Source organism: Melospiza melodia, chromosome 3 (assembly GCF_035770615.1).
Source record: "Melospiza melodia melodia isolate bMelMel2 chromosome 3, bMelMel2.pri, whole genome shotgun sequence".
NCBI lineage: Eukaryota > Metazoa > Chordata > Aves > Passeriformes > Passerellidae > Melospiza > Melospiza melodia.
Window position 1 is genome coordinate 33,553,808 of NC_086196.1, and position 25,774 is coordinate 33,579,581.

A 25,774-nucleotide genomic window follows, 5' to 3' on the forward strand; every position below is an offset into this window, starting at 1 on the left:
ATTCAATTACATTGACACAAATTTTTATTTCAATGAAATTGAAATTTGTAGCAGCGAACAAGCAAGCATTCTGTAATTGCCATGTATATATACACCTGGAAAATCCTCCATACATAGAATTTCTCCCAACAGTCAGATTCAAATTGTTTGTGTTCATTTCTGGCCCATGTAGTGCTGACTATTCCCATATTAAGGCTGCACTACCAAATGCAGGCCCATAGGGTAAATACCATCTTGTGCTCACTATTCAGCCACAGATTGTTTCATGGTCTTCAGCCCAGCATAGATCAATGGAGAGGAAGTGGCACAACCAGTAATAATGGCACTTTTCTGTCACTAGTGCTGCAGAGCTACTGATGGCTTGGGGAATTTCTACAATTCTGAGATGCCATAGGTCTGACTAAAAGTTATGCTCCAAGAAGGATGGGGAAAATCCATGTGTTACCTTTGGGAGGACTGTTGCCAGCAGACTGCGAAACCAGCAAAGCTCTGCAAGTAACCGGTTTCACTTCAGACACTGGTGTCTCCAAGTGTAAAACTGACTGTGAGTAGGTCCAGGCAGGAAAGTCGTCCCATTTCCCAAGTGCGGCGCGGACATACCCTAGGGTCACAACAGTCCAGGGATGACGCATTTTCTTGCCTTAGGGTTTTGCCCTTAAACTGAAACTTGTAAACAGATGAAATGCGTTTTTAAGCCAACGCGCATGCGTGCACTCAGTTACACCATCCTCAAAGCCTCCTTGTGAGGAAAAAAAAAGATCATAACAAAAGCAAGAAAATAAAAACCAGTGCAAATCCTTCCTTCACTTTAAATTTTAAGAGGTCCTTCTCTTTGAGTAAAGAAAAAACCCCATTCCTTATTTAGACCTCAGGCTGTTGTGTAAACTATTAGACCATAACCAACTGTAAATATAGATTATCTACAGTCTTGAGTTTTCTCTTGGTTGTTTACAAATTGTTTAAGAAACAAGGATCAGAAACACTAGGGAAAGAAAGCAAGAGTATAGCTACACAGTCAGGAAACACAAAGAAAGGGAGAAAAATGCATAGAATAATTCCTCTTCCTCTGATCACTACAGCTCAGTCCTTGCAGCACGATGGGTTCAGGAAGGGAGGAACTATCAGCAGCTCCATCACAGACGGGTGGAGCCAGACCACCGGGGAGATGGAAACCAGGAGGCTGAGAGCTGCAGCTGCCTTTTCTTGGGAGGAACATCTGTGAAAGCCTGCACAGCAGCAGCAGGGGAGGAGGAGTGGGCACAGGCAGAGAGAGCGTTCCCAGGGATGTGCTCACACAGATAACTGTCCCTGGATGGTTTCCCAGGCTGCTGCAGCAGCGCTTCCCTCCCCTGTCAGGGAAGAGGCAAAGACCATGGTGTGGGACAAGCAATCGAAGTGTCAGCACGGCCTCTTGCTGCAGCATCCTGTTTCCTGTGATGCTTTTTGATGGCTGAGGTGACCAGAATGGGAACAGTTCTTCCTCGCTGATAACATGTTTTTTTCTTACATAGGGACTTTTACACTCCTGGCATCTCAGAGTGCATACACAAAGTACACAGAAGACAAGAGTCATCTTGCAACATTTGGCTGTCCCCTTATGACCAAATGATTTTCTACAGGAGGCTGCTGCTATCGTTACAGAGATGGGAAGAAAAAGAGATGACAAATGACTGGCTGAAGGCTCACACTGAAGTTTGGAATAGACTTGCACCAGCTTTTCCGGTGCACAAACCTGTGGGCTGTTCTCCTAGGCACACTGAAATCAGCAGGAATGTTTGCACTTTGAACTCAGTACAAAGACAGGAATCAGTAAGGTGTGGGGAATGAACTTCTCAGGCTGGATATCTATATCTATATCACTTACTAGAATAGATAAACCAGGCAATGGACCATGCTCTGCCTCCAACAGTCAGTGCTGTGCCTGGGGACGCATTCATCCAGACCTGAGTTTTATTCTACTCACCAAAGGTTAAGAACAGTCTCTGGCATATGCTACCCTAATACCATGCTTGGATACTTTCTGGGAAAAAGTCAGACAGGCCAAAGGTATAGCAAGGACCTTGCTAAAACCCAAGCACAAAGAAAGATAAGCCTCAGCCTTGTTTTATTTATCAGTGTCACTGCAGCCTTAGAAACTACAGTAATTGAGATACTTGATGCCTTTGTCTCACCTCAGTCTCATGCTCTTCTCACTTGTTTTCTAGATCAAACTGCTTTCTTCTTTTATGGGCCAAAAATTATTTGTGGGGACCCTCTTTGCTATTTGTATCTCAAAACTAATATATATATGAAGACTAAAGGTCACTAGAGGCCAAGTTCAAGAACAAACATAACATGAGATTTAAACAACATTATACCCTAAATTAAGATATTGAAAACTTCTGTTCATTTGTTACCTAACTGCAGTACCTTTTCTACCTGAGTTGGGAGTTGTCTGACATCAACATTTGAATATATGCCCTCATAGTATCTCTTTCTCACCATTCCCAATTAGTATCAAGTTAACCTCATTCCAAGATCTGGAATTGAGATATTCCTTTACTTAAATCCATGGGAAGAATTCAGACAGCAGTAGGTGCTGTCTGCACATGCTTAACACCATTCTGCTGGGGTAGGAAGCAAGCTGGACAGGGGGAGCAGAGGCCAGCACCCTCAGTTTGGCTACAGACAGACACAGCACTGCAGGGAGGCTGCTGAGGAACCAATGTTACTATCTTCCCACACAATTTTCTTCCTCATTTCCCTCACACTCAGTCTTCTGATTCTGCTTTGGCCATGCTTCTCTCTTACTGCCAACAGAAGTCAGCATGCATAATCTGTAAATACCACTCAGTCACAGAGGCTGAAACTACAGATATGCTTTAAATTATTGCAAAGTTTACTAAAGAGAAGTCTCATTCTGAAAGTTTGACTTTTATATTGAGGCACTTTACTGCCATTTTCTTAATATGCTTATTTTATATTTAAAAGCATACCTAGCAATATGTAATTATGCAATATACAGATATATTCACTATGCAATATATATATACACTATATAAAAATGTGACATAAATATTTACATACTATATAGTAACTATATTTATCTCTTCTATAAACAAACATATAAAATAATACATATTGTAAAATTAAACAATATTTGAATATTGTAGAGCTGGTATAAGTGTCACTTACAGCAGGGAGATAGCTGTTCAACAGAACTGGCATGAATTATCATCATACTGTACATCATCAGAGAGTATGAGAAGTCACAGCTGAGTTTACTGTTTCACTTGATTAACTAAGCCCTGGAGCAAAGGATTCCCTCCCTGACTGACTTCTTGCTCATTCCCTGATGGCTGCCAGCCTGGGAGATGTCTCATAGTTAACCTGCAGCATTATGCTGGCAGCTGAGGACCATTTCACACAAAGTCATTTCCACGGAACATCCACGACACTGGTTGCTCCTGGTTACTTCCTCTTCAAACACGGATACTTTAATGCAGTCTTCCACTCAGACACCACAGTATTTCCAACACAGCTGCATGAAACTCTCTAGGGCTGCCTCAGGGAGCCATCCAGCTTTCTTCTCTCCTCCCTACACTTTCCCATAGTCTACCTTGCACAGGATCTTATCTGATTGAAAGTTAATCCTGTAAAAACAGAAAAATTCAGATAACAAAGCATTTGCTTCAGTCTGAAGAGTGATTTCCTTTTACAGAAACCTGAAGCTACAGCTGAATAACAACATAATGAAATTGCATCTTCATTCAGTCTCACTGCTGTAATTACTGAACAAAAAACATGTGCAGTGTCCTGAAGTTCAGTTACCTTGTTTTTACTGCATGCTTACTGATAGTCCCAAGCAGCCCACGATTCCATGCTGCAGAATGTCCAAGCACAGGAAAACACTCTCCCCACATCTCCATCTCCTCTTTATTTCCCAAACAAGGGATTGCAAAATAAAGGCATAGGGGAATGAAATCATGTAGTAAGGAAGTGACAGTATCAGAAATGGCCTCTGTGCCTTCTCTGTCTGATGTCATACAGCTTCTGGTAAGTTAGAGCCTCATGAAGATCCAGATCCTTGGCATCTCAGTCATGCTAGTGGAGGAAGCCATGCAGCCAAGTTAGAGTTGCATGGAGGAATGGAGACCAGGAAGAGGAGAAGGCAAGGAGAGGACAACCAGTTTTGTAAACTATATAGGTATAGAATAAAATTGCAGCACAACTGATAAACTTGACTAAAAAGTCAAATTAGGTAGGTGCCAAATCACCTTTATTTGCATTCCACGTTTATGTGATCATAGCTACTTGCTTATATTTGCACATTTTCCAAATATATATCTAAAGATGCAATCTTCAAAACATGTCCTAGTCTAAACAGGAAAAGCTCAGGCTGACAAAGCAGTCAAAACTATTAAATGATGAGGGTTCATCTCTTCATCAGCAAAAATAATATTCCTAACATCCAGGAACGACTGCACTATTCTGAGGAATACGTGCTAGAAAAAGTTATACCCTGAAGAGAGCAAGCATGTGGAGACAGACAGTGGTAGTGTGCGCTTGCAGACACTTTGTTTTGAATTTCTGTAGACCTTTAAGGTTATGCTGAAAAAAACATATGCTTAATCAAAATTCAAGCAAAATAAGGGCTTATAAAGATTTTCTTCAGAACTTGCCGATGTGATCAGCTATTCAGAAAAAAATAAATCAGCATCTGTTGTGATACAGCCATCCAGAACCTGCAAGAACTGTCAGAATGAAGACATCACAGCACTCTACCCCACTTTGGCTGTGTAATTGCAATGACTCAGAGCCTGAAGCCCATAAAGAACAAAACCAGCCTTAAGGCACTCTCTAAAAATTCTGGAGATACCGTGCAGAGTTACTGAACTATGGTAAATTCAGAGCCCTGGTTCCCAAAACCAGGCCTCGCTTGCCTGTGTTCACCGCAGGCGGGGGATCCGTGTCTGTGGGAAGCCACAGGGTGGCAGCGCTGTCCCACGCCGGAGTGCGACCAGCCTGGGAACACGAGAGCCAAACCAGGTCCTCACAGCTCATTTGAAGAGAGAATTTGAAAGACTTATTTTTGGCAAGCGAACCTAGTCATGCATTTCAAGGATTAAACTGAATCTAGCAGAAGAAAACACGCCAACTCTAAAGAATTCAAAATTTAAATTTCATACATAAATTTCCTTCTATCCTAATTAAAGCTATTTTGCTACCGCATCACATAACCAAAGTACATAATTACAGAACCTCAGTTTCAGAAAATTTCCAATTTAGTGAATACTCTGCAGTACACCCATATAAATATACAATTATATAATTTTCCTATAGAGACCAATATTCTTTCTAAATTTGAAAGTCAGCTTGACATCTGTTTCATTCAGTCTGGGTGGTGAGTCCTTAATGGGCCACATGGCAGGCACATTCCTGGGCTCCCATGTGAAGCACAACAGCTTTTCCAGGAGAAAATATAAGTGTAGCTGAAAGGTAGTTCATGACACGCTCTACTCCCTACAGACAGCTCAGTGACAGATTTAGAGGACCATCCCGCACGTGGAGAACCAGTGCCATGCAGGCACCCACACTGTGTCCGCATGTCCCATTCTGCCTGCCCTCTAAGCGTGCCCCACGCAGTGACCAGAGCGCTGCTGCAGTGCTGCATGCACGTGTGGAGCAGCAACACTGGCAGCGGGCTGTTGCAGGAGCCCTGCTGCCTGCTGGCTCCTGTCAGAGCAGGGCTGACCGCTCGGAGTGCGTGTGCAGCGGCCAGGCCAGAGAGCAAGGGGGCTGCAGCAAGCTGAAGGGTGCCAATGCCAGCGCCCCACAGAAAGGCCGGGTGCGTGCCACGAGTGCTCACAGCGTGTGAGCTGGAATGTGCATCTGCTCTCCGGCGGCTCCGCCGGCAAAGGCGCTGCCTCGGACTGGCCGAGCCGAAGTTTTCAGTTCTGTTATCAGTTCTGCAAGCTTTAGGACACGAGACAATGGCAGAAAGTGATGCACAGGAAGTTCCAGCTGAACATGAGGAAGAACTTCTTTACTGTGCGGCTGATCGCGCACTGGAACAGATTGTCCAGAGACGTTGTGGAGTCTCCCTCGCTGGAGATACTCAAGAACCGTGCGGACCCAATTCTGTGCCATGCGCTCTGGACGATCCTGCTTGAGCAGGGAGTTCGGACCAGAAGACCCGCTGTGGTCCCGTCAGTCGTGTCCCGCTCTGCGGTTCCGCGCGGAGCGCGCACGGCGGGCCCGTCCCGGGGCGCACGGCGGCTCCGGGGGCGGCGGACGACAGCGGAAGCGCTGCAAGCGCGGCCCCCTCCGTCCCCTCCTCCCTCCCTCCCTCCCGCCGCCGCCACTTCCGGCGGCCGCTCTAGCCGCGCCGCGTCTATGCCCGCGGCGCTGGGGGATGTTTATTGTCGCGGGGAGTCGGCCCAGCACCCGGAACGCCGCCGGGCGACCGGCACCCACTGACCGGCACCGCGCTGCGCCCTGCCCTGCCCCGCCCCGCCCCGACCGCCGCCCGCCCGCACGGTAACGGCCGCCGCCCGCCGACGGGCCGCGCTCCTCCTCCTCCTCCCCCTCGCCGCCGTCTCGGGTCCGCGGGCCCGGCCGCAGCCGCCGCCGCCGCCGTTGAGCCCCGCGTCCCGTCCCTCTCCGCCGCCGCCCCTGCCCGGCCGAGGTGAGGGAGGCGGCGCGGGGCCTCCCCCGCCTCGCCGCGGCCCTGCCGGTGCCTCCCGCCGCGGTGCCGATCGCGCCCGGGGCAGCGGGGCGTGCGTGGCCGGGGCCGCCGGGGCAGGGAGAGGAGGAAGGGGCAGGGCATCCTGCGGGGGAACGGCCCGTTCCCGGCCGGCCCGCCCGGCCCCGAGGGCTTTGTGGCGGCCCCGTGCCCTGCGGCGGCCGATGCCCGCACAGCCGGCGCTGCCGAGCGGCGGAGCTCGGCGCGGCCAGGCCGCCCTGTTGCCTGCGCTTTGTTTGTGCCGTGCTGGCCGCAGAAGTTTCGGGCTGGGGTTGACGGGGGAGAAGGAATAGTTGTTGACCAGAGCGTTGTGACGCTGGCGCATGTAGGGCTTTGAGTGGGATTCGCAGCAGCGGGAATAGGAAGGGTACTCGTGCTTCTTCAGCTGGGACGCGCAAATGGTAAAAATGTTTGACTGGGAGGGGGTGAGAGGCTTACCCGTTGCCTTAAAATATTTTGTTACTGCTAAACATTTTTACTTTTCTTACGACGTTTAATCGTGTTGGAAGGGCCACCGAACTTGTTGGTTCGGACTTTTGTCGTACTTAGGATGATTTTCCACATACTATAAAGACCAAAAGGATTCTTCTTGATGCTTAGCAGTCAAGTACGCCTGGATGTTTTAAGGGAAAGATGGCACAAACTTGAGTTCAAATGCATTTTGGTTTGAATGGACCTTTTGATGAGAGAAAGATTTGAGGAAAATGGCGTGTAATGAGATATTTAAAATATTCTTTCTTGCCTTGCTCTATATACTCTTTGGTTTTATTCTTGCAAATGGATTTCTGTTGGACAACCCTACGGAAATGTAGTGGGCTTATCCGAGAGCAGGATTGATGTCCTACTTGCTTTTGATATAGCTGGTATTATCACTCTGTGCATGGATCTAATTGAACAAATCCTTGCTTAGATACTGGCTTTGCACATATTTGAAAATTTTCTCCTTCAAAATATAAATAGTCATGACTCTGCAGATCCTGAAAGTTGAGAACAGTAGCTTCAAGATGGCCTTTTGCTTTAGGCACATTTTAACTTGCCATTGTAGCAGAAAGTAAAAGCATGCACCACTAGCTCAGTGGCTGGAGCTAAGAAAGTTGTTTGGAGCAGAGGATGTTCTGCACAGACAATAGTAACTATGTTGCTCTTGTTTTCAGGGAGTCATTCACCAGCCATTGTGATCTTAGTGTGCCTAAGAATTCCAGCCGATTTCAGAGTTGTGTCACCTCCAGCATTCCATATGGACCTGTTTCCTGAGGGGCTGAACACAAATCTTTAAAAGTACATCCTCAGTGGAAGGATGTAATCATCTCTCTCCATTCCTGGCAGACTTTATTTATTCTCCATTCTCATGGAAATCTCCTGTGGAGGTTCATGTTAGCTTCTTCAAAGATGCCTTCCAGGCATGAGTTTGACAAATGTCTACTGACACAGTAGTGACCAATGTCCCTTCAGCTGGGCTGTTGGAATTCTTTGTGGAGTTGGTCAGTTTGTGAACTGCTTTGGAGAAAGGTTAAAAATAACCAGTAAAAGTTGCTTATACTTAGGCTGATGGTGGAAAAGGTGTTTATTAAACTGTTCTGACATTAACATAACCATTGTTAGATATCCCCCATCTACCTTTACAGCTCTGAGTTTCTTGGATCAAAGGTAGTCAAGAGCTTAAAATAATACTTTGTTTATATACCCCATCCCAAGTGCCTTTCCTTTTTCTTTGATGATGGTGCTGTGGTTGGTTTGGAACTTTCTGAAGACAGACTGCTGACTTTTTTAAGATTGTAAGATTTCCGTGCAAGGTGTTTTGTCTTCACATGTGTTTATAGAGTATCTAAAATAGTATGTCTGTGATTCTAACAGTGGATGTAGAGGCAATGCTTTAAGAACTTGAGTGTTCATTCCTCCCTCCAAAGTATTTCTTATTCTGTGCAGTTTCTCTAGTTTCAGAGTAGGATACATTACAGTGTCAAATATCCTTGCATTAGCTTCTGTTGTTGTTTTTATTTATGTGTTATCATTATTAATCTAGCTGCTTTTTTTTTCCTTCTTTTTTTTTTTTTTTCCCTCTTAAGGTAATTTTTCAGATATATCCCTGAAATCTATGTTGAAAAGAAAGAACAATCCTCTAAAATTTCTCTGATAAAACAAAATAATGCAAACTTCTGCAGAGAGGTATTTCAGCTTGTTTCCTCTGTCAGGATAATTGTGTTAAACTCGTGCAAAACAATTTGAAATCAAAGTCAGCTAGTTTCTTGTGTTGGAGAAAGTCAAATGAAGTACATAATCTAAAAGAAATGCTGTACATGTAGACAAATTATTTTCAAATTTAGCCTGTTATTAAATTAGCATTAGCTGGCAAAACATAATTTTAGAAATGAGATTTAGACTGCCAAAATTCTACAGTTCAGATGAGAGAACCTTCAAAGGGCAAAATTAATCAACAAAATCTAAGCTGAGCTCAGCTTAAGCACTTACAAATCCAGAACTGGAAAGAACCTGATGTTTGGTTTCTACTCAGCCTCTCTGTTCTGCAAGTGTAACTGCATAAGTATGGGATATAAATAGGCTTATAAGTAAGGAACACTATTTTCCCCATTTTGCAAAAAAGAAATGGAAATGCAGAAATTCGGGTTTTGGGAAATAACAGTCAGTGCTACAGTGGTGTGTATGAATAGCAGAGAATACAAGAGACAGCTGGGAAAGAGAAGGATCAGAATGTTCCAGCTGGTCATGTTTGCTGGAGATATGTGTAATAAGAGCAAGATATTTCTTTCTTGGATGTTGTTAGACCTTTTTAGCAAATATGTTCTTCAGTTTTGTTTTTTTTTTATGTAGTCCATGTATTTGTATTTTTTAGGAAAGTTTAAGTTGCTTTTGTTCTCATGGTTCCTCTGAATTTAAAGTTATTTAAGGCTTCTGAAAGAAAGGTAACAGATCTTCTCTGTAGATTTCTTTTCCCTTTTAGTAAGTAAGGTGTGAGTCATTAAAATGAATGCTTAAATCAAAGACTGTGATATGTTAATGCTTACTTACTGCTTGATCACAAGTATCCAAGCCTAGAAACATTTTGATTTACCAATCTTTCCAAACCATGCCTTGGAAGAGTTTTAACATTGTATTTGTATGCTTACTAGGAATGGGTGTGTTCAAAATCATTAACATAATATATAGAAGTTGAAATTAAAAAACCCTTCCCCTAGTATCTGTTGTCTCGAGCTTTCAGAACATGGCTAATTAAAATGGAGGCACACCACTGTAATCTGTGTAATTTTTCTCATCTTAATATCTATGCAAGTAGATTGTACTTCTAACCAAGATACATTGTAATTGCTGGAAACATCCTTACTGACAGCTCCACAGCCACCTTTTTGCCTTAATAATAGATCTTTTCCTTTTAAATTGTAATTTTCCTCTCTTTGCAACCACTTTCTCCTTTGTTCTGAATGAGCATGTGACTTTTCTCCCTGGATCTTTTTAAGACAAGCCATGTTTTATGGGGACATTATCATACAATACTATGGTTTGCTTAGATGTTAGCAACCTTTTGGTGGTGTTATGCACAACTCTGATGTTCTTTCAGAATGTAGATGGAGGCTGAGTGTGCCAGCAAATCCTTGCTGATAATTGGGAGATGCTGCTGATTGGAGGTATCTTGTTGACAATCTTTCCTGGGTTCCAGTAAGAGCCAGGAGTTGGAGCCAGGGTGGAAAACAAATGCCGCTCTGAAGATGCCACGGGTTCCAGCTCCGTGCTGGCCCTGCCTGCATGCCATTCAAAATCTGCACATGTGCTATCTTTGGATCTGGTGCTGTAAATTACTTTCCCAATCTGTAGTCGTCCATCAAAACCAGATGGGATAAGTAATTTCTAACTTTGAGGATTCATGTAATTTTTGGTTCAATAAAAAAGATTAATAAAGGGATCTGGGAGTACTAATTAGTTACTGTTTGTTCTCTTCTTTGCCTGCATTCCCTCCACCCCCACACATAACCTTTGGTTTTTATGTTTTCCTCTTGCTGTTTCTTCATCTCTTTTCTGTATTATCATCCATTTTGCCTTTTCTTATATTGGACAAGCCAACAATTACAGAATAATTCTTTCAGCAGGGAACAAGCTGCAGAGTGTAAGCAGGAACCACCAGAGCAGTTGACGCAGTTCGTTGTGCACATCTGCTGTGTAGTTTGTTACTTCTGTGTTGTCAGTGAGTGCTAGTTCAAGGTGCACCTTGAGTTCTGCATTACAGACTATGTCATGATGTTTAGGAAGGCAAATTCAGATTAAAATACTGATAATAACATTAATGTTGTATCTTGAAGATTTTTAATATAGAACATAAGGCCAAAACATTTAAAGTGATATAAATACATCACAGTCAACATGTTAGGTATGTTATTGTTCTTGATGCACAGTGTCCTGCTTCTTCCATGGCAGGGACCATGTGGAGCATTTCACATATGTGACAGATTTTTGGGGTTTTTTTCTTTGCTTTCCTTTTTATTTATTTTGGATGAAATACTGCTAAAATATTATGTAGGTCCTTTTCACTGTATACCAATGATCTTGCTCTTGTTCCCTCTCATTTCTTCACCTGAGATCTATTTGAGATGCTTGCTGTCTTGGCTTTGTATGGTTCTAGAAGAGATGTCGTGTGTTCTTGGGCTGGGATGAGTGGTAGCCCAGCTGCTGGAATTAGGATTCTCTTTCCCAGCAAGGTGTGTGTGTGAGGAGTGTTGTCTTTGAGCATGGATGCTTCCTGGGTGCCTTAGGTTTGCAGTGCATGCACTGGGCGGCCATCCCATGCCTTCACAGTTACCTGTGCTTTTCCTCAGGAGCATTCCATCTCACTCTGCCTGTACAGTGCCTTCCTGTGGGCAGTGCAGACAGTCAGCCCAGGCTGCTGCTGCCACCAGGACATTTGGTGCAATTTGCTTTGAGCTATTATTGGGAGAGATAGGCCAGGAGTGCTGGGTGAAGATGGGAAAGCTGTGGTAGCAGGCTGTCTGCAGACTGCAGTTTGTGTAACCGGTGTTACTTCAAAGTTATTCATAGGCTCATCCATTCCAACACAAATGTCAAACTGTTCAGAATTATCAACTTCAGCAGTCAGAGAAGTGTATTTTCCTGAGGTGTCTAATGACATCCTCAAATGAGCTGAGGAAAGATTATCCACTGGAGCTATGGAAGAAGTTTCAGTAATCTTTACAGTGTCTTAATATACTTAGTAAAAATTGTAACATATTTAAGTGGCAGTTGAAAATACTCTTTTATATATATGTGTCCATGCACTTCATTTCTGTTAAGTCTGGCAACATGGCTTTGAACAAGTTACCTCCTATTTTTGAGCACAAAGGATGCAGACCTTCCCCTCCCCTCACATTGTTAAATGGGTCAGAATGTCGTGTCTTCTGCTTCTTGTCTCTTTTAAGGGGCAAATGTATACAATGGCATTAACAGGCAATTTTCTATTGGTATGTTTAATTTTATCATTTTTCCTTCTCAGGATGTGATCTTCGTGGTGAGCTGGTGGGAAAATTGAGTTGTAAATCACCCCAATGGATGCAGACAGTGATGTTGCACTGGACATTTTAATCACAAATGTAGTGTGTGTTTTTAGAACAAGATGTCATTTAAACTTGAGGAAGATTGCATTAGAGGGAGCAAATGTGATATACAAGCGTGATGTTGGGGTAAGAGATTCAGCATACCTTAATTTTCTGTTTTTAGAAATGTTTCTTAAGCTAAACATTCTTCTGCCTAATACCTGTGTATGGTGGATAGAGAAAAGCAGAATTTTCTTTCTCTATTTTGCTTGCTGTAGGTATTTAGTTACTTGTACAGAAATGGGAGTTATCAAATGCTGTCTCAGGAGACAGCACTTGGTGAGGTGAATATTGGGTACAAGGTATGTGATGAGACCTTTTAGACATCAGGATCCATTTTGCCTCCCAAAATTTGATGGCTCTGTCAAGAAAATATATCTTGATACAGAGTCAGCAATGTCAAATCATTGTAATTAGAAAAAGATCAGCATGGTGCTTGTAGTTTTCAGCTTTTTATTCAGTAAAAAATGCTATCATATAATCTATTCTGTGTACACTGAATCATTGGCTATTTCATGCTTATTTTGGTCTTCTCAATAGCTAGGCTTTTTAAGTACTGAAAGAGATGAAGGAACAGTTCAAGCCTATCAAAACTAAAGGGAGTTTTAGTGTAACTTCAGTTGATTTGGGTAACAGGTTTTTTTTTTCTGGTATGAAATTTAATCGCTGCTAATTTCCAATTTTTCTACTTTTCTTTTTTAGAAGGTTTTAATGAAGCTTAGGAAACCTAGGATTACGGCCACAATTTGGTCCTCAGGAAAAGTTATTTGCACAGGAGCCACAAGGTGAGTTCATGAAGATTCTTTCCCTACCTCTAAATCCTAGTGTATTTTAAAATACAACATTATAAATGAAGAAGAGGTGGTACTGGCTGCTGCTTAAATTGGCTCACACTGCATCACATGTAGGTCCTAGATTTGGGAGGAAGTTTTCTATGTGAAGTGTTTGTGTCAGATAGTGTTGAAATCTTAAACATCAGTTTAGCCGCCTTGGGAGAACAGCAGGGAAAACTGCCTTGTTAAGAAAATCCTAAGGAGATTTGAGAAGCCTTTAAGAATTCTGTGTGTTTAGCTAGAAGTTGAGACTTGGGAAGGGATGACCTTTCCTGAGGATATCTCTTTATTTTTTTTTAAAAACCCACCTGAATTTAATCAAGTTTTACTATGTTGAGGGACTGAAAAGAAGCAAAAGTAGATTCTCAGTTCAGAGACATCTGACACTCACTAAACTCTTAAGAGCTGAATTCCCTTACTATATGTCTGTATTTCAAAGGAAGGATTAGTTAAGGTAAAAGAGTAAATTTGCATACTTTCTGTGTATGATCTCTGTTCCAAAATTAAAGAGGATTGTTCTGGCTGTTAACTCCAGACTACCCATGATCTTATTTATCTGTTAAGAGTACTTAAAACCATGTGTGATTAAAACATGTCTCTCGCTTCGGCTTGAGCCAAGTGCCAAGATACTCTGCAAATAGGGCATGAAGGACTCCATTGGAATGTCTATCTAGTTAAAATGTAATACTTACAGTAGGATGAAGTGAAGGCTGTCCATGAGATCACAGTTGATGTGCTACATTATATAATGGTTCATCTTGTAATCTGAGTAGCTATTGTGGGGTGTGTTTGTGTGTGCACAACTATATACTCTATTTCTGCTAATGCTAGATCCTTTTCTTTCTCCTTTATAGTGAAGAAGAAGCTAAATTTGGTGCCAGACGACTAGCTCGTAGTCTACAGAAACTAGGTTTTCAGGTAATTCTGATGAAAAAGGACTTGCATGACTCAAGCAATGCTGGTAGTTTTTTTTTTTTAGAAAGAAACAAAGAAGAGGGAGCATAATGATTTAGCAGTTAACGTGTTTTCACTCAAATGGCCCTTTTGTGTAGGAATACATTTTCCAGATGGTGCTTAAAGAGAAGCTGTTTTGTTTTGTGGATTTGAGTTTTGTTTGGCAGCTCAGAGCGGTGCTTCTTCACTGGATAATGAACGATAAAATTTGTTTAATATATGAACAGATGTGTCTTAGATAGAATTTACAATGTCTCAAAAGATTTATTTGGAAAATGCTGAAACTTTACTGTAATTTGAACATAATTTTCACTCATTTCTAATGGAATAGCAGATACATTCCCATCTGAATAAGGGCAAGTTTGAGCTTCTTAAATTAAAGAGGAAGGGAGAAAAGTGCTCCTGCACTGTCATGTTGCACAGCTGGAAATATGCCAAATAAAATACTTAGGACAGGAAACACTCTCTTTTATCTGGGTTTGGATTAACATTGCCAGTCAGAAACATCACTTGCATTTCATAGTAAGGTTTGAAAAACAGCAACATGAACCACTTAAAATTACACGACTTGGTGCTCTAAAACTTCCTGAAAGTCTGTTGTCCTGTTTAAACACAGATTCAGTTTAGGGACAGACAATTAAATAGACACAGCAGCTGTCATTTTCAAGGAAAGACTACTTTTGATTATAGTACATAAAGGCAGTGGTGGCAGCCTGTGCTGGTAATGCTACATCAGACCCCAGCAAAAGTGTGACATTCCTACTGTCACAAATGTGTACTTTGAACCCAACCCTTTAAAGTTGGAATGGAATGTTAAGTCAGTGAGGTGCACAGTAAGTACTTCCAGGGTGGATACACCAAGTTTTGTCATAAAGTGAGCCGTTTGTATTTTGAAGATTAAGTTGATTTAAGGCTAAGTTGCTTCTTTCTAACTATCTTTCCAACTATATTTCTAAGTGTAGATTGAAGAAGAATGGCCATTTAATGTTTAGGCAACCTCAGAAAATGAGCAAAAGTTTCCCCAGTGACATTGCCAACACTGACCTGTCAGCAGTGCAGTTTTTTGTATAGCAGTTGTCTGTTGGCTATTTTGTTGTCATCTAAAGGGTCTGTGGTAGAGAATAACTTGAAAGTTATTCAAATAGTTTGGGTTTCAGAAAGTTACAGAATAGAAAACCAGTTTGCTCTACTCGCCACTGGACATTAAAGCAAAAGTTGCCACCTTTTTTCTTATTCTTAGCTTTAATACAAATGGCATATAGCAACAAGGCATTAAAGAAGTTTGCAATAATATTTAAGCTTTTCCTCTGCTTACTTTGATGTTCCATGAGCTGTTAAATTTAGTTTATTTTCAGTGGGGAGGTGTTTAGTACATCAGTTTGAGTTTTTTCTGTGTCTCATCCTTAAACTGTTCTAACCATACTGCTGTAGTGACCATGATACAAGTGTGAAGTATCTAGTTCAGCAGTTACTCCACCACAGAAAGATAATGTAAATGTTCTGAGTCCATTAAATGCTCTTTAGATGCATATTAGAAAAGCATCAGTCTGAAGATTCTAATTTTGACCCATCAAAATATTCTCAGTAGTAGCCTTGTCTTTTTTTTTTTTTTTTTTTTGCAACCCATGCATCTGACTTGCTGTACATTCTAATGTCTTTTTTTCCTGTCTCTTTTGAAAAGGTAATTTTCACAGATTTTAAAGTTGTGAATGTTTTAGCAGTGTGCAACATGCCCTTTGAGATAAGATTGCCAGAATTTACGAAGAATAACAGACCTCATGCAAGGTACGTAGGATTTTAAAGAATTTTAGTCCTGGACTACTTCTTAATCTTTTATTTTTCAGTTCTAGATCTCTCTTTTTTACTTTTCATTTTGTTTTCTAGTTATGAACCAGAACTGCATCCTGCCGTGTGTTACAGAATAAAATCTCTCAGAGCTACCTTACAGATTTTTTCCACAGGCAGTATCACAGTTACAGGTATTTTAATGTCAAAAAATAAATATTTAACTTGTTGGGAATATTTAACTTTAGAGCCAGTAGGTTTGGGAAAACAAGATTTTTGAAACAGTCAAACAATTATGTTGAAAGAATTTAGTTTCCCTGTGCTAGCACCTTGTTTGTTTTTGAGTGAAAGTGCCAGTAGAGAAAGTATTATTATTGGTAGGTTCAAAAAATTAGTTAGACTGAATTTTTTTTAATGAAACCAAAAGTAAGGTAGCACTTAAGAATGCAGGTAATTATTGTTTATTTAAATATTTGAATTTTCTTCCTTTTTTCTTCCATTTGTAGAGATGTTAACTACACTGCATTTAGCATTAACATCCCTTTCATAAATACATATTTCCAAACTGCAGATTTATGGAAACTCACAGGATAGTATAGCACTTTGTATAGCATAGCATAAATGAGGCTGACCAATAATTTACAGTTCTTCAGACTTGTATTCTCTTCTTTTAAAGCTCAGCTAAGAGAACAACCACTGAATCACAGGAATCAGTGATTTTTCCCATGTAATCGAGACATGGTTGTTCTGGGTCTTGGAGAGGCTAGCAATTTTTTCTTCTCTCTTCATCATTTTCATTTTTCATTCTCTTTTCTGTTTGCTTGTGAGATATCCACCACCAGTGTCCAGGTACAAGAAGTCATTTTTTCAGACAATACATGTTAAAATGATCCAAAACAAAAAAAAACATCACGTTTGCAGGAATTATGTCTTGCAGTTGTTAGAGCTCAGCTGCTGGTTCAGAAGCTGAGTAAGGATTTCTTTTATTTTCACATCTTAATTCAAATGCCTATGTCTATGCAGAATGTTTCCCACAAGATATTGGAAGCAGTGTTTTCTAATGAAGACAAACTTCCATCAGATTCAGTAATCTAAAAATGAAGGACTAAAAAGTACTTCAAGATTGCAGTATATGTTGGGAACAGTGCAATTGGTCTAGCCAAAACTAGAAACTAAATTTAAAATAAATAAGGAGCATTATCACTGCAGTAATAAAAAGCTCTCAGCATGTCTTGTCAGCCTCCTAATGAGATTCGGCTTCTCTATAAGATTCTTATTACTTCATTGCTTACAGAATCACTTCCATATTTTGAGAAAATTTTCCTTTCAAATAGGAAGGTAAATAAGGTAAACAAACATAGAAGTTTTGCATCCTTCTAGTTTAGTTGTTGCAGTGAGTTCGAAAAATTAACTCAGACCTCTGTTGTTTTTCTAGGCTTCTGCTTTGCCTCTTCTAGAGGAAAAAAATGTTCTGAGTCTTATGTTTCTTATTTTAAAAATGATTTAAATTACTTTTCAGCCATAGTACACTCTTTCTCAAGTGTGCTCAGATGAAGTTTCCTCTAAAGATTCATGTTTCTGTAGTACTAGTACTTGTAATACCTCTGCCTCAGAGAATTTTGTGATATATAATTAGAAATGTTACAAAAAACCCAGGCAGGTGAGTTCTTTTCCTGAGACAAGAATTAAAAAGATTTTGTTACTTTCATGAAAGATAGTAAAAATCACTAGCATGTGATTTTTACTATCTTTCATGAAAGTGACAAAAAGAAGTATTGTTTCTTTGACTCCAAAATGATAAATGAGGGGTTGTTTATGGGGATTGTGTTGTTTTGGTTTGTTATTTCCTTCTCTTATATGCCCTAGAATGATGATCCAGTTTTTATACCTCTTCAGCCTTAGAGAGAGTAGTATTTTTTTTGCTGGAACTATTTACCCACTCATATTCTCACTATTTGAAGGCTTCTCCTTTCCTGAGAACTCTCTTTCCTAATAGCAGACAAATTTAAGGAGGGTGCAGTATCTACCCAGAAGACAGGTGTCTTTCACTAGGCTTGTTTTATCTGGATGCTTCACTCAACCAGTTTGAAAATATAGGAAGAATCCTGTTCTTGTCCATTTGCTTTCTGACTAAGCATGTAAAACAATAATTACTTAAGTAACTTACGCTTAAGTTGTTGTTTTTGGGAGTAATTTTGAACAGTTCTCTATACTTGGAAGAAACTTTTGAAGTCTAAAGTGGGGTGACAAAAACCCTGCATTCCTACTCATCAAAGCATATGAGAAGTTGCTGTTCTCCTTTACCTGCATCACAAAGCTTCTATTCAGAATTAATATCTTTCATGATGTTACTGCTCACTTATTTGAAATCTTAGTTTTTCATTGGCTAAAGTGGTCTGGTACTACTAGCAAGCATTGCTAGGTCATTTTTCATTTACTTTGCCTGGATACTCACAGATCATGTTAGATAACCTTCATATGCTTCATCCTGAGATGATAAAACCATTCCCTGGCTTGCAGGTTTTGTCGTGAGATCAGTGATAAAGCTATTTGCAAAACCTGGGATAGAAAGTAATAGTTTATAATTTTCAAACCTATAATAACCTTGCTTGAAATGTACTTCAGTTAAATCCAGCATTATTTAACAGTAGCTCTTGTTGGTAGGTTTTTAAAGCAAGAGTGAAGAGTGGCTAGGCTTGAAGAAATACGAATTCTTAGAAGACTGACATAAGTAAAAGAACTAATTTACCTCTGCCACTCAGCCTCTTCTCTGGGCTGTTTAAGCCAGTAAATTGAAAATCAGCCAAGTTGTTATGAAATTAAATGACAGTATTATTTAATTGTAATTATCCATTGACAAATGTAGAACATCTTGCAGATTTACAAGAAAAGACTTTCACATGAAAAGCGATCAGAGAAAATCTGTTAAGTTAGGAGAAATGGGGGAGAACTTGTTATTGTCTGTGGTATGATGTTGCGATTGCTAATAATATTAAGGTTTTTTTAAAGGTACTGTTGTTACTTTAATTTCTGATTCCCTGTATTTTCTCTTCCTACTGCCTTTTTTCTTTTTTTTTTAAACTGTGTCTTAGGGCCAAATGTAAAGGCTGTTGCCAGTGCTGTGGAACAGATTTATCCATTCGTGTTTGAAAGCAGGAAATAAATTTTGTAATTCACCACTTGATGGTTAGGTTCCCTAACCGAGCACCTTCAAAGACTGCTGCACATTGGACTAAAAGCAAAAAGGAAAACTGGACCAACCATAGCAGAGGAATACAGACTCTTTTACTTGCTCATGGCCACAGTATAGACTCCAGTTCTTTTGGATTTTACTCTTAACAGTGCTGTATTGTAAAAACGAAAGTTTACAAGATATGAAATTGCTGCTTTTAAAAAGACATTCTATTTATTTTTGCAGTAATTTCTGTGTATTCATAAGCAAAGCTGTCACGATGTGCACTACCTTTAAGACATTTTTTTTTTAGCTTGAGCTTGTGTTTTATTTGTGAATAGTCTTTTACATTTTTGTATGCTGAATATTGGGCACCAAAGAAGCTGTAAAAGTTATCTTTTTCACCTGATGAATGTGCACAAATAAAAGTTTGGAAAATATTTCTCTTCATACCTGTTCTGTTATATTCCTTCTCTTTTTATGTTACAATTAAAATTGTATAGTTGCAAATTAATTTGAAACAATGTAAGAATAGTCTTTTGCTGATACCTTCTGTTTCTGTTTGTAGTATGTGTAAAACTTTGTGCTTGGGCTAGATTGAAATCTATAGTAGTGACGTATGTTTATCTGAGGATGAAATTTGGTTTGTTCCCAGTTCTCTTAACTACATGCCAGACTTTAAATATTTTCTTGTTGTTACATGAAGAGAAGACATTTCTAAATATAAAGGTCTACAGCAAGTGTTTTCCTGTAGATGAACCACAGAATATGCTGAGTTGGAAGGGAGCCATCAGGATCACCGAGTCCAACTCCTGGCCCTGTGCATGACACCCCAAGAGTCACACCCTGTGCCTGAGAGCAGTGTCCAAATGCTTCTTGAACTCTGTCAGGCTGGTGCTGTCACCACTTCCCTGGGGAGCCTGTTCCAGTGCCCAACCACCCTCTGGGTGAAAAACTTTTTCCTGATACCCTCCTCTGACTCAGCTTCACGCTGTTTCCTCAAGTCCTCTCACTGGCACGAGAGCGAAGAGATCGGTACCTGCCCTTCTGCTTCCCCTCGTGAGGATGCTGAAGACCACAATGAGGTCTCTCCTCAGTCTCCTCTTCTCCAAGCTGAACAAACCAAGTGACCTCAGCCCCTCATAAAGCTTCCCCTCCAGACCCTTCACCATCCTTGTGGCCCGCCCTTGGACGCTGTCTGATAGCTTAATTACGTTATCAACTTATGAAGCTACTGTAGAAAAAACAACTGCCTTGTCCACCTACTCAATGCAAAAGAAAAATTTTAAATGTGAACTTCAGGAAAATTGTTGTGCTTCAACTGGAGAAGATGTTGTGGTCACTCTAATCCAGCCCCAGCCTATTGCTGAATGATTAACACAGACCTTTTCTACACTCTTCTTACTGTATACTGTTTTGATGACAGGAGCTGCCAACAAGCAGTGAAGCTTGATTCTGGCATGTATTATTATTAGTATTAATCTTGGACTTGAAAGCCAGTAGATGTTTCTCTCAGTAAGTGCACATTTTAAGCAGAAGAGAGGTGAATGCTTAAAAGTAACTGCAAATGCTACTTTTAAAAAGATACAATAAATATGTATAAATGTACTTATGTCTTTTTTCCCTATCTCACCGAAGAGAAATGTAACACTGCTCTTGCATGCTGCAGGTAATGTTCCATCCTAGGGGGTGCTAAAAATAGTAAACTGAGCTGTTACTGTACCAGAAATCACAGCTTCGGAAGAAAAGGTGGAAGAACAGCTGGAGGAAGCAAATGCCTGGCATGACGGATTTCATCTGCCTGATGGGGTGATGTAGAACTTGGGGCTGTCCATAGTGACTTCTTGCAGAAAGTATGTAAAGGAAGGAGTAGTATGGGAGATGCTTCACCAAATCCCCTCAGAGCAAAAAGAAACCTAACTTTGCCATAAATTGTAAGTAGTATGTTCATAAAGGCCTTTTGGAACTCTCTGTAGGTGTCAGAGAATACTTTGGGTTAGAAGGCACCTTCAAGATCATCTTGTTCCAGCCCCCTGCCATGGGGCAGGGACTCCTTCCACTAGACCAGGTTGCTCAAAGCCCCATCCAACCTGGCCTTGAACACATCCAAGAATGGGGCATCCACAACTCTGGGCAATCTGTTCCAGTGCCTCACCATCCTCACAGTAAAGAATGTAAATACCTAATGTAAACTTACCCTCTTTTGGTTTAAAGCTGCTCCTCCTTGTCCTGTCACCACATGGCCTTGTAAAAAGTCCCTCTCCATCTTTCTTAGAGGTTACCTTTGGGTAGTGGCAAGTTCCAGTTAGGTCTTCTCTTTTCCAGATGAACAATTCCAATTCTCTCAGCCTTTTCTCATAGGACCTATATTCTATCTCTCATCATCTTGGTGGCCTCCTCTGGACTCATTCCAGCAGGTCCATGTCCTTCCTGTGCTGGGACCCCAGAGCGGGATGCAGCACTGCAGGTGGGCTCTCAGCAGGTCAGAGGCACAGAATCCCCTCCCTGGCCCTGCTGCCCACACTGCTTTGGATGCAGCCCAGGATACAATTGGCTCTCTGGGATCCAAGTGCACATTGCTGGGTCATGTCCAGCCTCTCACCCACCAGAGCCCCCCAAGTCCCTCTGGGCAGGGCTGCTCCCGGTCTGTTCATTCCCAGCCTGTGCTGATCCCAGGGGTTGCCTGGACCCAGGTGCAGCACCTTGTTAAACCCCTTGCTAAACCACATGAGATTTGCATGGGCCCACTTCTTGAGCTTCTTAGAGGGCTTATAACCATGAAATTATGAGGTTGAGTTCAACAGTCAGGGAATTCAATCTAGCATGCTATGTGTAGCAAAGCTTGCTACACCTAAGTTTTCCAGTTTGCATCAAATAATGTGGACCTTGGCACTCCTGACATAAATAAGGATTTTGTGCATAGTCAAAGAGCAATGAACAAACCACCATTAGGGAACACTAGTTATTATTATTACAATTTTTTAAAGGAAAAAGCAGAAGATATTTGAACAATGAACAAAATTGTAATAGGTTTTGAGGGACAAAGTGTAGTCCCAAACTGATGAATGAAGATTTGGCCATTACAACTACAATAGCTGTTGTAGATTAGGCTTGCCTCTTCGAATCAAATTACAAAGCTCTTGAGTGCTACCAGTGAATATCTGGAGCTTTTATGAAGCATATGTGTCTCCTAAATTTATCTGTGGAGAAAGAGGAACATTTTGCTTTGTTAGTACTGTCACGTAGTGTGAAATCTGTCTCTTAGAACAAAAATGAAAGCTAATAATGAGCTGCAATGTATTAAAATGGGCACAGGTTCTTTTGAAGTGCTGCCTAGATCCATGCTAGCAGTTTGAAGCCTTTGTAACAATTCATAACAGAGCCAAAAAGCACACTACCAAACTTGCAGGATAGTATTGAAGAGAATAATAGGAAATAAAAGATCCCTTGAAATGTGTGCCCACCTGTCCTTCTAGTTCTAAGGGAGCCTCCAACTGTGAAAACTACATTTTAAAACCTCTGATGATGAAGGGCATCTGCTGGTGAATGCTTATTTTCAGGGATATCGCTCCTTTTCCTACTGCTCTGAATAGGTAGGTCCCCACCTCAGTTTGGAACGGGCCTTGCTGCTGATGCTTTCTCCTGTGTGTGCACACAGCCCCTCTTCCCCATCAGCACCAGTTGGCATTTGCTCCCTTGCTGCGTTGTGGTGCCTCCACCCAGGCTCTGGCTACCATGCTCAATAGGAGATCCAGGCCAGGCAGTGTGTCCCAGTGGGATGGCTCTCACCGCCAGTGTGGGGAGCAGTGCTTTGGATATACTTACCTGTCAATCAACCACCTCTTCCTCAGTGACCATGTTTCCTAGAGCACTGCTCATCTGTCCCTGGTTTCTCCATGTGGATCCCATGCAAAACTCCCCACAGTGCTCAGCTGTAGCACTGGCAGTGCCATAAAAAGTTCATTTCACATCCTTCAGAGAGAAGGGTTGGTTCTATTTATACACCCCACTAAGGGCAGTAGATTGATAACTCTGACTCATTGCTGGTTTGTGGGTTGTCACAGCTACTGGCACTTTTCCTGCCATTTCTAGCACCATTTTCTCATTCTCTGACTTGCAGTTAGCATTACCAGAGAAATTCGTGCTTTCATTTTCAGAATTGTATGCTGCTTTTTTCACGGATTTGCAAAATTTTGAATTCCAACCCAGTCTTTCCCAGCCTAGTGTTGCCTGCATATTTAATAAGCATATTCTGTTCTGTAACCCAGTCTATTGGTGAAGATACTGAATAATTTTAGATCTGGGACAAATTTCTTTGTGGAGTGCTTCAGAGATCCAGGGATGTGATTTTTGAAATGTATCCTTTTTTTCCCCTTGTATTTTCAATAGTTGATGAGATGGTGAGTGCCAGCTCTGTGTCATCAGATGTGCAGGCTTTGTTATAAAAGACTGTACAATTATGGCTTCATTTATAGGTAATATAAGGCTAAGTCTGTAGGACTACAATTGAGACTGTAGCTATAATGATTTTAAAAACCCTTGACTACAGCATCATCACTTGTAGGAGTTATCTGAAGGTCTATCACTGTCTCATCAGTAAAAGCAGTATTGAAACTATCCCTTCTTCAGAAATATGGCATTTTTACTTATTTGTTTCTGCACTAACTAGATGTGGATAGGAAAAGTTTAGAAGAGTTTGCAATGATCCCAAAACCTGTAAAATGGGGAGACAATTTCTATGGTATGTTCTGAGTTAAATTTGGTTTTGTAAGAACATTCAGAAAATTTATAGTTATATAGAGCAGAGGTTTGTTTGGGAAGCTGCAATGCTGAGAAAGATTTTGCAGAAGCCCCTTTCACTAAATACAATGTAATAGAATTTAAAGCCAGTACAGGCTTGGACTGTGTGTGCAAACATCTGCTATCTGGAGGCAGCTATCAGAAAACAGTACCAGCCAGAGCAAATGGGGATGCAAAAGGAAATGCAAATAGTCCACTACCTGGTAAAGTCCAGGATCAGGAGATAGATTAATTTCCTGCAATATAGTCTTAAAATACAGTAATACTAAATATTACTGGATTTAATCCCAGGTAGTTGTTAGGATAAGTATTATGTTGGCAGCGTATCTGGAAGACTACCCAGAGTCACCTTAATATTTCTCATTCTGAAGCTGACTCATTAGAATGCATGATACTGATAACCATCCCCCAGCATAAACATGAAGCAGGTAAAGAGATTTTCATAGACATCAGTGCTATAAAGTTAAGGCTCTCATCCTGAGGTAGCTAGATTTTCAGTGACTTCAGGCAAATAATGGCCTTGGCTTCAATAGTTTTTTTCAGGTTTTGAACATGAGCTCACTGTCTTGACTAGACTTGTGCATATAAATTTGTGATTTCAGTATCTAGAGGTGTGACCATGTGAGAATCTGATCAGAACTGATCTGCTTTGCTCAGAAGTAAAACTTTATTTGTGTTAGTAAGTCACTTTTCCCTCAGTGCAGAACACAGTCAGGTGGTTTTAATGCTATGAGACAGCAAATAAAGTGGGATCATGTGCTTAGTTCAAACTAGTATCTGCACTCCAGCTGACTCTGTCAGTCTTCCAGCTGCCTCAATGAAGTGATGGAAGAAATGCCACTTAGTGGCCACAGAGACAGCCAACATGCTTTTAAAGCATGTTTTGGGTTTTTTTTTTTTTCTTTAAGCAAAGAATCATTTATTTATCTGCTAATATATATTTATCTACTGATCAATCTAACAACATCTATTAACCCACTAAATAAAAAATACCAATGTTCTTTTATGGGAGCCATCTGAACAACCCTTTGTAGAGACTTGTTGAGTACTTCAGGATACACTTGCTAAGCAGTAACCAAGATTTGGACGTAATTTATGATCTGCAGTGATTATGGTTCCTTCCTGAACTCCCTGTGAGCTGCCATGTACCATACAATTCTCACTTTCTGAGTCCAAAAGCCAAAGTGTGACCTGTGTTAAGAAATAAAATTATTTTGACATCAACTCTGGTACCTTCAGTTTCCAACTTTCCTGGAAATGAGGCCATAGAAATCCTCTCTCCTCTTCTGTAAGGTTATTGTCAGTTTAGATTAATTTATTATGCAAATCATAGAATCAACAAGGGTAGAAATGAGCTCCAATATCATCAAGTTGTCTTTGACTAAACCACAGCACTAAGTGCCACATCCAGTCATTTCTTGAACACTTCCAGAGACGATGACTCCACCACTTCCCTGGGCAGCCCATTCCAATGCTTAACTGCCCTTTCAGTGAAAAAATTCTTCCAGATAGCCAGCCTGAGCCTTCCCTGGTGCAACTTGAGGCCATTTCCTCTCAACCTGTCACTGATTGCCTGGGAGAACAGGCCTACCCCCACCTGGCTACAATGTCTTTTCAGATAGTTGTGGAGAGTGACGCATTTAATGTCCCACATTAAACAATCTGACAATGTTTGCTGAGGAGTATTTCCTAGGTCACTGAATCCTGGTCCTACTGAGAAAATTTATGTAAAATTCCTCTTACAAGGTGACTGTACTCTGCTTTGCAAATAATTAAGTTCAGTTGAACAAGATCATTTTTCAAATCTTGTTAAGCTGAATCCTAAATTAATTTATAAGAAGTTTATACCAGTAGTTCTGCACTAATGTCACCCTTTGGATTCCATAGTTGTCCATTTTTTTGACATAGTATT

The 25,774-nt window shown here is 40.9% G+C and overlaps 2 protein-coding genes across 5 annotated transcripts in view; one reads left to right on the forward strand and one right to left on the reverse strand.

The window, feature by feature from the left end:
* The first annotated feature begins 6,420 nt into the window (after positions 1-6,420).
* TBPL1 (TATA-box binding protein like 1) lies at positions 6,421-20,670 on the forward strand. 3 transcript variants are annotated; one of them, XM_063151226.1, is made up of 7 exons: positions 6,421-6,519; positions 12,219-12,405; positions 13,021-13,103; positions 14,006-14,069; positions 15,787-15,890; positions 15,990-16,084; positions 18,983-20,670. In XM_063151226.1, the coding sequence occupies exons 2-7, from the start codon at positions 12,271-12,273 to the stop codon at positions 19,051-19,053; spliced, it is 552 nt and encodes a 183-aa protein (XP_063007296.1). In that variant the 5' UTR covers positions 6,421-6,519; positions 12,219-12,270; the 3' UTR covers positions 19,054-20,670. The 3 variants fall into 3 exon arrangements, with proteins under 3 accessions (XP_063007296.1, XP_063007297.1, XP_063007295.1); XM_063151227.1 differs by lacking the exon at positions 6,421-6,519 and adding an exon at positions 6,646-6,667; XM_063151225.1 differs by lacking the exon at positions 6,421-6,519 and adding an exon at positions 6,971-7,125.
* SLC2A12 (solute carrier family 2 member 12) overlaps positions 14,350-25,774 on the reverse strand; it is a 42,676-nt gene continuing 31,251 nt past the window's right edge. Inside the window, exon 5 of one of the 2 annotated variants that reach the window (XM_063151224.1) lies at positions 14,350-18,449. In XM_063151224.1, coding sequence (XP_063007294.1) covers positions 18,437-18,449 — 13 coding nt within the window. In that variant the 3' untranslated portion in view covers positions 14,350-18,436. Of the gene's footprint in view, positions 22,263-25,774 lie in introns of both variants that reach the window. The other variant, XM_063151221.1, reaches the window with a different exon arrangement.

Excerpts from the sequence above, each read along its gene's own strand:
- TBPL1 (XM_063151226.1), top strand. The coding sequence starts at position 12,271 with ATGGATGCAGACAGTGATGTTGCACTGGACATTTTAATCACAAATGTA. Across the intron at positions 13,104-14,005 it reads ATTTGCACAGGAGCCACAAG|TGAAGAAGAAGCTAAATTTG; the intron begins GTGAGTTCATGA and ends TCTCCTTTATAG. Across the intron at positions 15,891-15,989 it reads AATAACAGACCTCATGCAAG|TTATGAACCAGAACTGCATC; the intron begins GTACGTAGGATT and ends TTTGTTTTCTAG.